Here is a 13376-nt window from a genome sequence, read left to right on the forward strand (position 1 = left end):
CGTGTCCCCCTCCCTTTCCGTCAAACTTAAGAGTCCCGCCGCCAAATTCACGGCTGCGGCAGCAGCTGATCGCTCGTGTTGCCCTGGACGCGTTTCTTCCCTCCGCGTGCAAGTTTGGCCCGTTTGGGGACCGCGAATGCCGCCGGCCGCTTTGGCTTGCCAGTCTCGCTTCCGCAGCGCAGCGCTTGCGCCATGGCCGAGAAGTTGCAGCCGCGCACTTTGCGGCTCTCGCCTCCCGGCTCGGGCTTAGCCGAGGGGCGCGGGGAGCGAGGGGCCGTCAGGATGTTGGGGGACATGGATGAAGAAGAAGACGACGCCTTCCAGCTTCCGACGGGAGGGTGAGAATGCGGCGCCTCTCTGCCTGGGGGGAGATGCGGGGTGTGCGGGTGTCTTTGGGTCCGCGTGAGGGGCGGGGCTGTGTGAGGGGACCAGAGCTGTATGTGGGGCTGGGGCTGCATGTGGGGCTGGGGCAGCATGCGGGGCTGAGGCTGTGTGTGGGGTTGGGGCTGCATGTGGGACTAGAGCTATATGTGGGGCTGGGGCTGCATGTGGGGCTGGGGCAGCATGCGGGGCTGGGGCAGCATGCGGGGCTGAGGCTGTGTGTGGGGTTGGGGCTGCATGTGGGACTAGAGCTATATGTGGGGCTGGGGCTGCATGTGGAGCTGGGGCAGCATGCGGGGCTGGGGCAGCATGTGGGGCTGGGACTGTATGTGGGGCTGGGGTGGGTTTGGGGCTGCGACTGTATGTGGTTCTGGGGCTGCATGGGGTTCTGGGGCTGCATGTGGGGCTGGGGCTGCATGTGGTTCTAGCACTGTATGTGGGGCTGGGGTGGGTGTGGTTCTGGGGCTGCATGGGGTTCTGGGGCTATATGTGGGGCTGGGGCTGTACGTGGGGCTGGGGCTGCATGTGGTTCTGGGTCTGTATGTGGGGCTGCGGCTGCATGTGGGGCTGGGATGGGGGGTGCAGGCTTGCAAAAGGTGTTTCCGAGCACATGCAGAGGGGTTTGTCTGCAAATACGTGCTGTTAGGCGCTACAATCCAGAGGGCCAAAGGAACCCCACACCTTTTGTAGAGTGAGGGAATACATTACGTTTAGTAGTGGTTTGGGACTAGGAAGTTCGGCCCAAGGGTTAATGGGGAAAGGAGGATTATTCTTCAAAAGCAAGACTTATTGGGGGGTAGACTCCACTGAATTCAACTGAACTTCCCCATGAATGTATAGGGTTGATTTGCATACAAATGCCTGTTGCCTGTGCTGTGGTGAAATATTTTCCCTTTTCCTAATTCTAGCTTTCTGTTTCCACTTCTTCTGTGCTGATGTTACACTGAGAGAGAGTCACAAAGTGAGCTTCATCTCCAAGTGGGGGTCTGCACCCTGATCTCCCAGGTCACAATTTGGCATTCTAACTCCTGCCCTAAAGCGGGTGCCAGTAACAGGACTGAATGGAGGTGTTTTGTGGTCTTAGATTCATTCTACAAAAGGAACCCTAAGAAAGATTTCTAGTGCCCTTTACACTGTGACATTTTAGGTGTTCAAATAAGGGCAGTGCACTGCTGCTTTTGGCAACGCTGGCAGTGAGCAAAGGTCAGAGTGACATATAGCCAGTGGGAGTTGTAGTTCAGAAATTTATGGAGAACTGCACATGCCCCCCCAATATTCAAAATATAGTCCAGCCCCCCACAAGGTTTGGGGGACAATGGACTGCCAGATCCTGCAGGCTTTTCTTTTGTTCTTAAGAGAGGTTATAGAAACTTGATACGAAAAAGAAGGGATTGTCTCCAACTAAGTTCTGCTTAGGGAAGACTCACATTGTGTCTACGTTTTTAGTTGTGTGCATTGATTTCTTACAACAGCTCTTCCAGGCTGGTTACCCCAGGAGAGACTGGGCAAAGCTCCCCTCGGCAAGCATTATGACCCAGTGGGGTGGCCAACATCCTAATCACTGACAGGATTCTAGTTATTGAATCCATTACCCTCTGGTCTTTGGGGAAGGCTGCAACAAAATCGCCAACTTGCAGTGAAACATGAGCATCTTTGTGCTTGCAGATACATGTCTTGTTCTGTTCCCACCCGCTTGCCTCTCTCTGTGAATGAAGTGAATGGTTACTTTTCTCTCTGCCCAGGACCAGGCTGGCCTCTCTCTTTGGACAGGATCAGACAACTACAGAATCTGGAAATGTGCTCTTCCAATACATGTCACCCAAGCAGCCTAAAAAAGGTCAACTAGCTACCAGTAAGTAAACTGTTCACAATGCCTAGGAACATAAGAAGAGCCCTTGTGGACCATCTAGTCCAACCTTTGGTTCTGAAGCCCCACAGAATCAACTCGGTTAGTCAACTCCTGAGTAGTGCTGGGGAGGGACCCCTGACCTGGGGCCCCAGAAAGGTGCTGGTGGTCTGTATTCGCCGCACTGAGGTAGATGGACCCAGTGGTTTGACGCCATACAAGGCAACTTCCTGTTTTTCATTAATCTGAGCAACTGGCTTGGTCCCAAGACAAGGGAGCTAACTTGGCCTGATATTTGCAAGCAATGTTCTGTTTGCAACAGAGCACTTACCCTTCTCATGTGCTGCTCCAGCTGCAGGTCTGTCTACCCAGAAGCATCCTCCTGCAGCTGCTCCTGCGGCCGCTGCTGCTCCTGCGCCCACTGCAGCAGTGCGGTCAGTCTTCTTCACTACAGTTGTTCATGCATATTTGTTGTGAGTACTACAGTAGAGGGGATGAGCTGCAGTGTGTTCTTGCTACCCAAGTCCTGTGCTCACATCTTTTGCAATCATCTCTCGATCTTGCCTGGCTTGTTTGAAAAGAGGTGCAGCTGAATAGTAATAATAACAGTACAGCATCAGACATTAAAAACTTCCCTAAACAGGACCACCTTCAGTTGTCTTTTAAAAGTAAAATAGTTGCTCATTGCCTTATTGCCTTGACATCTGCTGGGAGGGTGTTCCACAGGGCAGGTGCCACTACCGAGAAGGCCCTCTGTCTGGTTCCCTTGTAACCTCACTTCTCACAGCGAGGGTACTACCAGAATGGCCTCGGGGCTGGACCTCAGTGTCTGGGCTGGACGATGGAGGTGGTGAAACAGTGTGGGGGCGGTGAATTGGGGCGAATGGGGCACCGCCTCCCCAACCTCAGCCTGCCCCCACCTGCCTGTTGTTGTTTTTTTACTTCCAGCCAATCAGGCTGTGGATATCATTGACTCTGGCTCAATGTGCTGTTGATTTCCTTGCCTTATGCACACCACTGAAAGCAGGTCCAGTAGGAAGACGCCCCCTCATTCTGCCCTCAGCTGGCTCCCACCTGCCTGCCTTCTTACGTCCAACCGATCCTGAGGGCAGGACTGCCTGTCAGCTTCCTCTTCCCTCTCAGTCTCCATGCTGCCATGGTAGAACACAGCAGGGAGGAGGATGGGGATAGCCCTAGACTTAGCTGGCCCTTCTTGTCGTTGGCTCTGGTGCCACCTAGAGTTGGGCTCCCTGCATTCACCCCAATGAGGCACCAGCCAACACTGAACTGACATGAGGATAGAGACTTCCTGGGATGGGGAGCTTGTGGGCTGATAAAATGTTGCTGGGCTGCTACTGCTCACCCCCCACATCGCCCCTCACCGCTGGCCAGATGGCCTAGGCTGATGGGAATCAAACAACCCCTGGGAAGTCTTTGTAAAGAGCTGCTAAATATAACCCATGGGGTTGGCATGGTGGCAACAATTGTGGGAAGCTAAGAGGTGTTCTCTTCTCATTCCAGTACCAATGGGAAATATGTGAAACATGGCAAGTATGGAGCAGCTGTAGTGGGCAGCAGTGCAACCAAGGAGGTAAGAGGAGGAGGTGTGGTGTCTTGAAGTAGCCTGGCCTTCTGTCAACCTGCTGTCCTCCTGATATTTTGGACTACAGCTGCTGTTGGTTCTAAACATCTGGAGGATACCGGGTTGATGTACGTTGGGCTAAGGAAATGCTTCCCTTTCTCTGAATCCTGGTTTTCTGATGATGTCATACTCTGGAAAAAGCAAAGGTGCTGTTTTGGCTCCTGTCTCTTTCTGCCCAATCAGCTCACAAGGGTTATAGCTCCCATTGTTCTTATTCTGACCTCACTTCTCTACAAAAAGTATTCTCAGCAGGGAAGGGGCTGTCGCTCAGTAACACAGCATCCACTTTGCAGACAGAAGCTCCCAAATCCAATTGCTAGCTCCTATGGGAAGGGCTGGGGACACTGCTGCCGGTCTACAAAAAGTATTCGCAGCAGGGAAGGGGCTGTCCACTTTGCAGACAGAAGCTCCCAAATCCACTTTGCAAAGCATCCACTTTGCAGACAGAAGCTCCCAAAATCCAATCGCTCCCAAATCCAAATCCAATTGCTAGCTCCTCTGGGTAGGGTTAGGGACACTGCTGCCAGTCAGAGTAGGCAGTCCTGAGCTAGAGAGACCAGTGGTTTGATTCAGTCCAAGGCAGCTCCCTGTGCTCTTATTTAACCAGAACCATGTGGACTAGCATCTTGACAAAAGAAGGGCCTAGGGGGTATTGTGTGCAGAGTAAATAGAGGGAGGTGAGACGGTAACTTTGTTGTGCCTTGACAAATCAATAAACGTTCTCTGCCTCACTCAAAAAAGGAAGGGGGTTTCAGCAGCTTATGTTGGAAAAGGGATTCAGTTTTTCCAGCCTCTGTCCATTTCAGCTCAGTCAGTAGCTCTTCAGTGGTTTGTTCTGCCCCACTTTGCTATGAAAGGATTCACAGGTGTTTTACAATAAACAGATAAAATATGTCAGGAAACATATGCATTTATTCCAGGAAGACTCTGGTATGATTGCCTTGTCCTACTGCGCCGTTGCAGGTGAGGGTGGTGAGGACAGGATAAAACACTGGGCTGTCATTCCTGTTTAGCTGATTGGGTGGAAAAGGACAGATCTCACCCCTTGGTTTCTCCAGGTGTAGGGAGCCTTTGGTCCTCCAAATGTCGCTGAACGACAGCTCCCATCACCCCTCTCCACTGGCCATGCTGGCAAGAGCCAATGGGTGTTGAAGCTCAGCACCAAAGGCTCCCCATGCCTGCTCCACTGTAACGAAGGCACTCCACATGTAACTAAGCCTGGCACCTGCAACCAAAGCAATTCCTACGATGAACACCTCTGATGTATTTATATTTTAATATGTCATTTGGCTCTTGGGGTGCTGTGGAAATGCTACCTGGTATAAGAAGAGTTCCAGGTGCTTTTGAAAACAGCCAGCCCCGTAGTTTTTGATTCCTCACATTTGCTCTTGTTTTCTTCTGTCCTTCCGTCTCTTGTGGAATCCAGTACAAAGTGCTTCTTTATATCAGCCAGCTGCAGCAGATTGCGACCGCCAGCATCCATGCTTGCTTTGTATTCACGGTAAGCTTTGACGTTAAGACCTGCAAGGACCATGGCATAGGCTGAAGCTAAGCAGAATTCTTTGGTGGTTTGAAATGCACAATGCATTCCAGACTTCCGGTCGGCGCCAGCGTTTGATGGCGGTCCTAGCCTCAAGCTCCGAGGCAGGACTGCTCCGTAAGTTCGGGTCTTACCCGCTACGGCAAGCGGGGGACCCCTAAAATCACAGGCGCTGAAGCCTGTGAGCAAGGAGATTCGGTGGGCACCTTTGCGCCCCCCCGGCATCGTGAAAGAGCCTTTTTAAAGGCTCCGGAGCGGCATCGGGGTGAGCGCGGTGCTGAGGATCGCCACCCAGCTTACGGAGTGAAGCCGCGTCGCCATTAACGGAGAGCGCCGATTCCTTTCTGAAATCAACGATTGGCAACAACAATACCCGTGAGTAAGACTGCAAAAGTAAGACGGGACTTAAAAAATTTAGAAGATTTGGCTGAAAACGGGAAGGCAAAATTAAGGAAGTCAGCCTCCCGGAACTGCATGATTAGTGGAGCAATGAAAAGACTAAGCTGTGTTTAAATGGACTTTCCTTTTAACTCTTATTAAACCAGACATCGAAAGGATCTCCCCCCTGTTGTGCAGGAGAAGGGGGGGAGGAAACAGAATTAATTTAACCTGCAAAAGAAAGGGATAAGGAATAAAAAACCTCTGCTGCTGATACTTCTGGCCAGGCTGCCGGAGCAGCGATCGCCTGAAAAAAGGAACTGTCAAGTGAGCTGTCAAAGGACAGCGGCTACAAAATAAGACTTATTTTGAAACATACTCGGGACTTTGGTGGATTACAATTTTAACAGTAAAGTGCTACAAACTAAAGACTTTTAATGGGACTTTTGCCTTTGGACTTTCTGTTTCTTTGTTCTGGGTGCCTTTGGACGGTTACAATTTCCTCCTCTAGAGGGCTTTAGTTACATTACGGAGTATCCAGTGGGATTTTCCACTTGCAACTTTCCTGTGCGAATGACCTTGAGTTATGAGCAACCCGCCAGAAGAGATTTCAACAAGAAGCAAAACAAAGCAGGCTCAAAAACAAGCACAAAAAAGAGGCTCCTTATCAGGAGCAGCAGCTGCACAAGAAAAAATAACAGCAGCATCAATGGAGTCAATGACACAGGCCCTGCTTAAAATAAATCAGTCACTAGAAGTACTTACCAAGCAATCTGCAGAACTCACTAAACAGTCTACAGAGAACTCAAAGAAATTGACGGAGTTGACAACAAGACTAGACCTGAATACAACAACAATTTCATCTAATACAGATTCTATAAACCGTTTGGTTCAAGAATCTACGGAAACAAGGAGAATAGCTGAGAGTGCTAGGTCCACCGCTGAAGAAACCAAAGGAAAGTTTGCGCCTATTGTAAAAAAAGTACATGAACATGATTCAGCATTAGCCCTACTAGAACTGGAAAGGAAAAGTAAGAATCTGAAATTAAGACTGGTTCCAGAAGAGGAAGAGGACAAGCTCGGGGAATTCCTTACAGACAAATTTCAAGACTTCTGGAATGATGAGCTAGATGGAGAGGAAGATGAATTTATGATAACCTCAGCCTTTCGGATTGGCAGGAAGCAAGGGAAGAAGCCAAGAGATTGTTTAATTACCTTAGGATCAAAGGAACAAAGAGACAAAATATTGAACCTACATTTCCAGAAGGCCTTGGTCATTAAAAATTCTCAGATTCAAATCTTCAAGGATATTCCTAAATACTTTTTGGAGGTTAGATCTCAATTTAAAGAACTAGTTGATCTACTTAAGAAGAATAATATCCCATTCAGGTGGGAATTTCCACAAGGGCTGTCCTTTAGCTACAAAGGGAAGAAAATTAAAATAAAAACAAACCAGGATAAAGAGTTCTTTTTGGAAAGAAATCAAGAGGATCTTCAGAAAGGAACTGTCAACGAGGAGGAAGTACCGGACATCTCAAATCTATCATTTGGACTGAACCGAGCACCGACCGAGGAGGAACAACAACTTGGTGCAGTCGGTGGAAGGTCTACCCAGTAACCAAAATGTCTCTGCAACTCTTCAGTTGGAACTGCAATGGTTTGAACCACCCTCGAAAAAGGGGCCAAGTATTTCATTTATTAAAGAAGGAACATCTAGACGTAATCTGTTTACAAGAAACTCACATTGCCAGGATACATAGAAAACTTTTAACAAACAAGAGACTAGGACAAGAATTTATATCATCAGATAGAGTCAAGAAAAGAGGAGTTGTGATTTATGTCAAGGAAAAATTTGAACCAAAATTGATCTTTAAGGATGACCAAGGAAGATACCTGGCAGTGGAAATCCAAATTTATGGAGAAAAAATATTGATTGTTGGAGTTTATGCACCAAATGAGGGGAAGGCTGAATTCTTCAAGAAGTTGCATGAGACTTTAATGGACTTTTTGGACTTTAAAATTATAATGATGGGTGACATGAATGGAGTCGTCTCTACAAACATGGATAAGGCCCAAAGACAAACAATATCTAATGACGGAAGACTACCAAAGACTTTTTTTGACCTGACTGACACTATGGATCTGATCGATATTTGGAGAACTAGGAACCCTCTGGAAAGGGAGGGGACTTTCTTCTCTGAAGCAAAAATGACATGGACTAGAATTGATCAAATATGGATTTCTAGTAATCTGGCATCAAAGGTTAAAAAAACAGAAATCTGCCCAAAGACCTGCTCTGACCACAATGCTGTCAAGATGGAAATGAAACTGACAACAGCTGGAACCTTTAGATGGAGAATGAATGACACTCTCTTTGGAGATGGGGAAATTTGCAAAAAGGCCCAAGAAACACTTAAAGACTACTTCGAGATCAATTTGAGATCAGACACAGAAAAAAGAATCATTTGGGACGCAAGTAAAGCCGTGATGCGTGGCTTCCTAATACAACAGAATTCAATAAAGAGGAAAAAGCAGAATGAGAAGAAAGAGAAAATTTGGAATCTAATAAAAGAAGGGGAGAAGAAATTGAGATCTAAGCCTAAATCCCAGGAGATATTAAGAGAAATAAAATTCTATCAAACACAATATATGGAATTGACGAACCAGGAAATAGAATGGAAAATTAAACAAATGAGACAAAAGACTTTTGAATCTGCAGATAAATGTGGGAAGCTACTGTCTTGGCAACTGAAAAAGAGACAAAAATTGAATACAGTGACATCACTCGAAGTAGATGGGAAGTTTATTAATAAACCAAATGAGATAAGTAATTGTTTTCAAAGTTTCTTTAAGAAATTATACAAACAAGGGCCAAAAAATGAACAGGAGATAGAAGAATTTATTGGAAAATACGGACTATCAAAAATCTCTGAAAACAACAGAAGGAGTTTAAATGAGAAAATTACAGATCAAGAAATAGAGAGTGCCATCCAGGATATGAAGCTGGGAAAATCACCAGGACCAGATGGATTAACTGCGAGATATTATAAAGTATTGAAGGATTGGTTAATACAACCATTGAAAGAAGTCTGCAATCAAATTTTGGAGGGGAAAAAGGCTCCCGAATCGTGGAAGGAAGCATTCATCTCACTTATACCAAAGACAGAAACTGAGAAACATCAAGTCAAGAATTACCGCCCTATATCACTTTTGAACGTGGATTATAAAATTTTTGCAGACATTCTAGCAAAAAGATTCAAAAAAGTGCTGTTAGAGGAGATTCACAGGGACCAAACAGGCTTTCTACCAGGCAGGCATTTGTCAGACAATGTGAGGAATATTATAGATATTCTAGAACTTTTGGAAACTGACATAAATAGAAAAGCTGTTTTGATTTTTGTGGATGCAGAGAAAGCCTTTGACAATATTTGTTGGAGCTTTATGAAGAGGAATCTCCAAGGAATGGGGGTAGGCAAGAACTTTGAAAATGGTATAAGTGCAATTTATTCTGAGCAAAAGGCCAAACTTATTGTAAATGGTATGGTTATGGATGAAATTCCAATAGAGAAAGGGACACGACAGGGATGCCCAATTTCCCCTCTATTGTTTATATCGGTACTGGAGGTTTTCCTTAACATGATTAGAAGAGACCAGCTGGTTAAAGGTATACAGGTCGGAACTAAACATTATAAGCTAAGAGCATTTGCAGATGACCTAGTTTTGACACTACAACAGCCAGAAACTAGTACAAAAAGAGTTTTGGAACTTATTGAAATATTTGGTCAGGTAGCAGGTTTTAAATTGAATAAACACAAGACAAAGGTGTTGGAAAAAAATCTCACGGTGGGGGAAAAAGATAGTTTTCAAAGAGAAACTGGTTTGGAAATTACTAAAAAGGTAAAATATCTGGGGGTGAACTTAACATCTAAGAATGTGAATTTATTTAAAGATAATTATGAGAAATGCTGGGCTGAAGTGAAGAAAGATTTCGATATATGGTCAAGACTGAGACTTTCCTTGTTAGGCCGAATTGCTGTAATTAAGATGAATGTATTGCCGAGATTGTTGTTTTTGTTCCAGACATTGCAAATTTTAGATAAGATGGACTGTTTCAAGAAGTGGCAGAAAGATATATCTAAATTTGTCTGGCAGGGCAAAAAACCCAGAATTAAATTTAAGATTTTGACTGATGCAAAGGATAGAGGGGGCTTTGCCCTGCCGGACTTAAAACTTTATTATGAAGCAGCAGCTTTTTGCTGGCTGAAACCATGGCTACTTCTTGAGAATACAGACATTCTGGACTTGGAAGGTTATGATAATAGTTTTGGTTGGCATGCATATTTATGGTATGACAAGGTAAAGGTACATAGAAATTTTAAAAATCATATTATTAGGAAAGCATTGTATAATGTATGGAATCGATATAAAGATTTGTTTGAAAGTAAAACCCCCAGGTGGCTGTCACCAATGGAAGCTAAGGCGGTAAAAAGATTGAACATGGATACAGACTGGCCAAAATATTGTGAAATTGTAGAATATGATGGTGAAAAGCTGAAACTACAGAGCTTTGAGAAATTGAAACCTAAAGTCCGAGACTGGTTACATTATTACCAGATTAATGAAACTTTTAAGCAGGACAGAAAACTAGGATTTCAGAAGGAGAGGTCAAAGTTAGAAACAGAATTGCTAGAACCCAATACTAAGAATTTGTCTAGAATGTATAATCTGCTGCTAAAATGGAACACACAAGATGAAACGGTTAAATCAGCCATGATTAAGTGGGCACAAGATATTGGTCATGATATTATGTTTGCTGACTGGGAGCAGTTATGGACCACAGGTATTAAATTTACGGCATGTAGTGCCCTGAAAGAGAACATAATGAAAATGATCTATAGGTGGTACATGACCCCAGTCAAGCTTGCAAAGATATATCATTTGCCCAATAACAATTGCTGGAAGTGTAATGAATGTGAAGGAACTTTTTATCACCTTTGGTGGACCTGCCCAAAGATTAAGGCCTACTGGGAAATGATCTATAATGAAATTAAGAAAATCCTTAAGTGGACATTTGTAAAGAAACCGGAGGCTTTTCTCTTGGGCATGGTCGGCCAATTGGTACCAAAGAAAGATAGGACCTTTTTTATGTACGCAACAACAGCAGCAAGAATCCTTTTGGCGAAGTATTGGAAGACTAAAGAACTACCTACTCTGGAAGAATGGCAGACCAAGGTGACTGAATTTATGGGACTGGCAGAGATGACCGGCAGAATCCGTGACCAGAAGAAAGAGACAGTGGAGGAGGACTGGAAAAAATTTAAAATCTATCTTAAAAATTGTTGTAAAATTTCGGAATGTTAAGATGTCAGGGGATTGGACACTAAGAATTACAGCTATAAATCGAAATTTATAAAGCAGAAACTCTTTTTAAAGAGAATTAAATATAAAAATGGGATGAAGAATTGCTAAAAATTTTGAAATTTGGATGCAGTGAAGGGGAGGTTTGGGGAAGTCGCATTATGTTTGTTTTGTTTTTTCTTTATGTTGTAAAATCAATAAAAATTATTATAAAAAAAAAAATGAAATGCACAATGCATATGAGGTCTCAGTTGTGGTCAATAAATTTCAGTGGGTCTGCTTTGATTTTTTTTTTTTTTTTAATAAGATATTTATTGAAATTTTCCAGAATAATACATTGTAAAACAAAAAGAAAAGAAACAGCAAAAATACAGAAATACAAAAACAGAAAAATAAAAACAACTAAAAACACATAGAATTTCCCTTTACTTATTTTCTTTTAACTTATTTTCCGGACCTCCTCATACCTCCCTTTCTTATATTCCAATTCAAATTATTAATTCAGCAAATCCTCACCATTAGTTCTTGCTTATTTCAAAACCTTATTTTCCATATCTCTTAAGGCATTACAGCTGGAAACCACTTAATTTCTGTCCAACATCATTCTAACATTCATTAACTTTACAATATTTCTGCAAATAGTCTTTAAACTTCTTCCAGTCTTCTTCCGCCGACTCTTTTCCCTGGTCTCGGATTCTGCTGGTCATTTCTGCCAGTCCCATATAGTCTATTGTCTTCATCTGCCATTCTTCCAGCATGGGTAGATCTTGTGTCTTCCAATATTTTGCGATAAGTATTCTTGCTGCTGTTGTCGCATACATAAAAAAAATTCTGTCCTTCTTTAACACCAATTGGCCAACCATGCCTAGGAGAAAGGCCTCTGGTTTCTTCAAGAAGGTATATTTAAATACCTTTTTCATTTCATTATAAATCATTTCCCAGAAAGCCTTAATCCTTGGGCACGTCCACCAAAGGTGAAAGAATGTACCTTCAGTCTCTTTACATTTCCAACATTTATTATCGGGCAAATGGTAAATTTTTGCAAGCTTGACTGGGGTTATGTACCACCTGTAAATCATTTTCATAATATTCTCTCTTAAGGCGTTACATGCCATAAATTTCATACTGGTGGTCCATAACTGTTCCCAGTCAGCAAACATAATATTATGTCCAACATCCTGTGCCGATTTAATCATAACAGACTTCACCGTTTCATCCTGAGTGTTCCATTTCAGCAGCAAGTTATACATCTTTGACAAAACCTTAGTTTTGGGTTCTAACAATTCTGTTTCTAATTTTGATTTTTCCACCTGGAATCCAATTTTCTTATCCAATTTGTAAGCCTCCATTACCTGATAATAACGAAGCCCGTCTCGCACTTTGTTTTTTAATTTCTCAAAACTCTGCAATTTCAATTTATCTCCCTCTTGTTCCAAAATTTCCCAATATTTTGGCCATTTGGACTCCATATTAAGTCTTTTAAAAGCTTTCGCTTCCATTGGTGACAACCACCTTGGGGTTTTATTTTCCAATAAGTCTTTGTATCTTATCCAAACGTTAAGCAATGCTTTCCTGACAATATGATTTTAAAATGTTTTATGTACTTTAACCTTGTCGTACCACAAATATGCATGCCACCCAAAAGCATTATTAAAACCTTCTAAGTCCAAAATGTCTGTGTTCTCAAGAAGCAGCTAGTCTTTCAACCAGCAGAATGCTGCTGATTCATAGTAAAGTTTAAAGTCTGGCAGGGCAAATCCCCCCCTTTCCTTTACATCAGTTAATATCTTAAATTTTATTCTGGGCTTCTTGCCCTGCCAGACAAATCTAGAAATATCTTTCTGCCACTTCTTGAAACAGTCCATCTTGTCCACAATTTGCAATGTTTGAAACAAAAACAACATTCTAGGCAATACATTCATTTTTATAACTGCAATTCGACCCAACAAGGAAAGCTTAAAGTTCGACCAAATTTCTAGATCTTTTTTCACTTCCGTCCAGCCTTTTTCATAATTATCTTTAAATAAATTCACATTTTTTGCTGTCATATTAATCCCCAAATATTTCACTTTCTTAACCAGAGTCACACCTGTCTCATTCTGAAACCTTTCTTTTTCAATTGGTGTTAAATTTTTCTCTAAAACCTTAGTTTTTAACTTATTCAATTTAAATCCTGCCACTTGACCAAATTCTTGAATTAAGTCTAAAACCCTTTTAGTACTAGATTCTGG

General features: G+C 43.3%; 1 protein-coding gene across 4 annotated transcripts in view; it reads left to right on the plus strand.

The window, feature by feature from the left end:
* The first annotated feature begins 144 nt into the window (after positions 1 to 144).
* Positions 145 to 13376, plus strand: part of LOC309333689 (FK506-binding protein 15-like) — a 78142-nt gene continuing 64910 nt past the window's right edge. The window contains exons 1-5 of one of the 4 annotated variants that reach the window (XM_081847369.1): positions 145 to 338; positions 2124 to 2233; positions 2580 to 2700; positions 3749 to 3818; positions 5296 to 5370. In XM_081847369.1, coding sequence (XP_081703495.1) covers positions 193 to 338; positions 2124 to 2233; positions 2580 to 2700; positions 3749 to 3818; positions 5296 to 5370 — 522 coding nt within the window. In that variant the 5' untranslated portion in view covers positions 145 to 192. The remainder of the gene's footprint in view (positions 339 to 2123; positions 2234 to 2579; positions 2701 to 3748; positions 3819 to 5295; positions 5371 to 13376) is intronic. The other 3 variants (XM_081847368.1, XM_081847367.1, XM_081847366.1) reach the window with 3 other exon arrangements.

The sequence above is a fragment of the Podarcis erhardii genome (genome assembly GCF_964252035.2).
Source record: "Podarcis erhardii genome assembly, chromosome: Z".
NCBI lineage: Eukaryota > Metazoa > Chordata > Lepidosauria > Squamata > Lacertidae > Podarcis > Podarcis erhardii.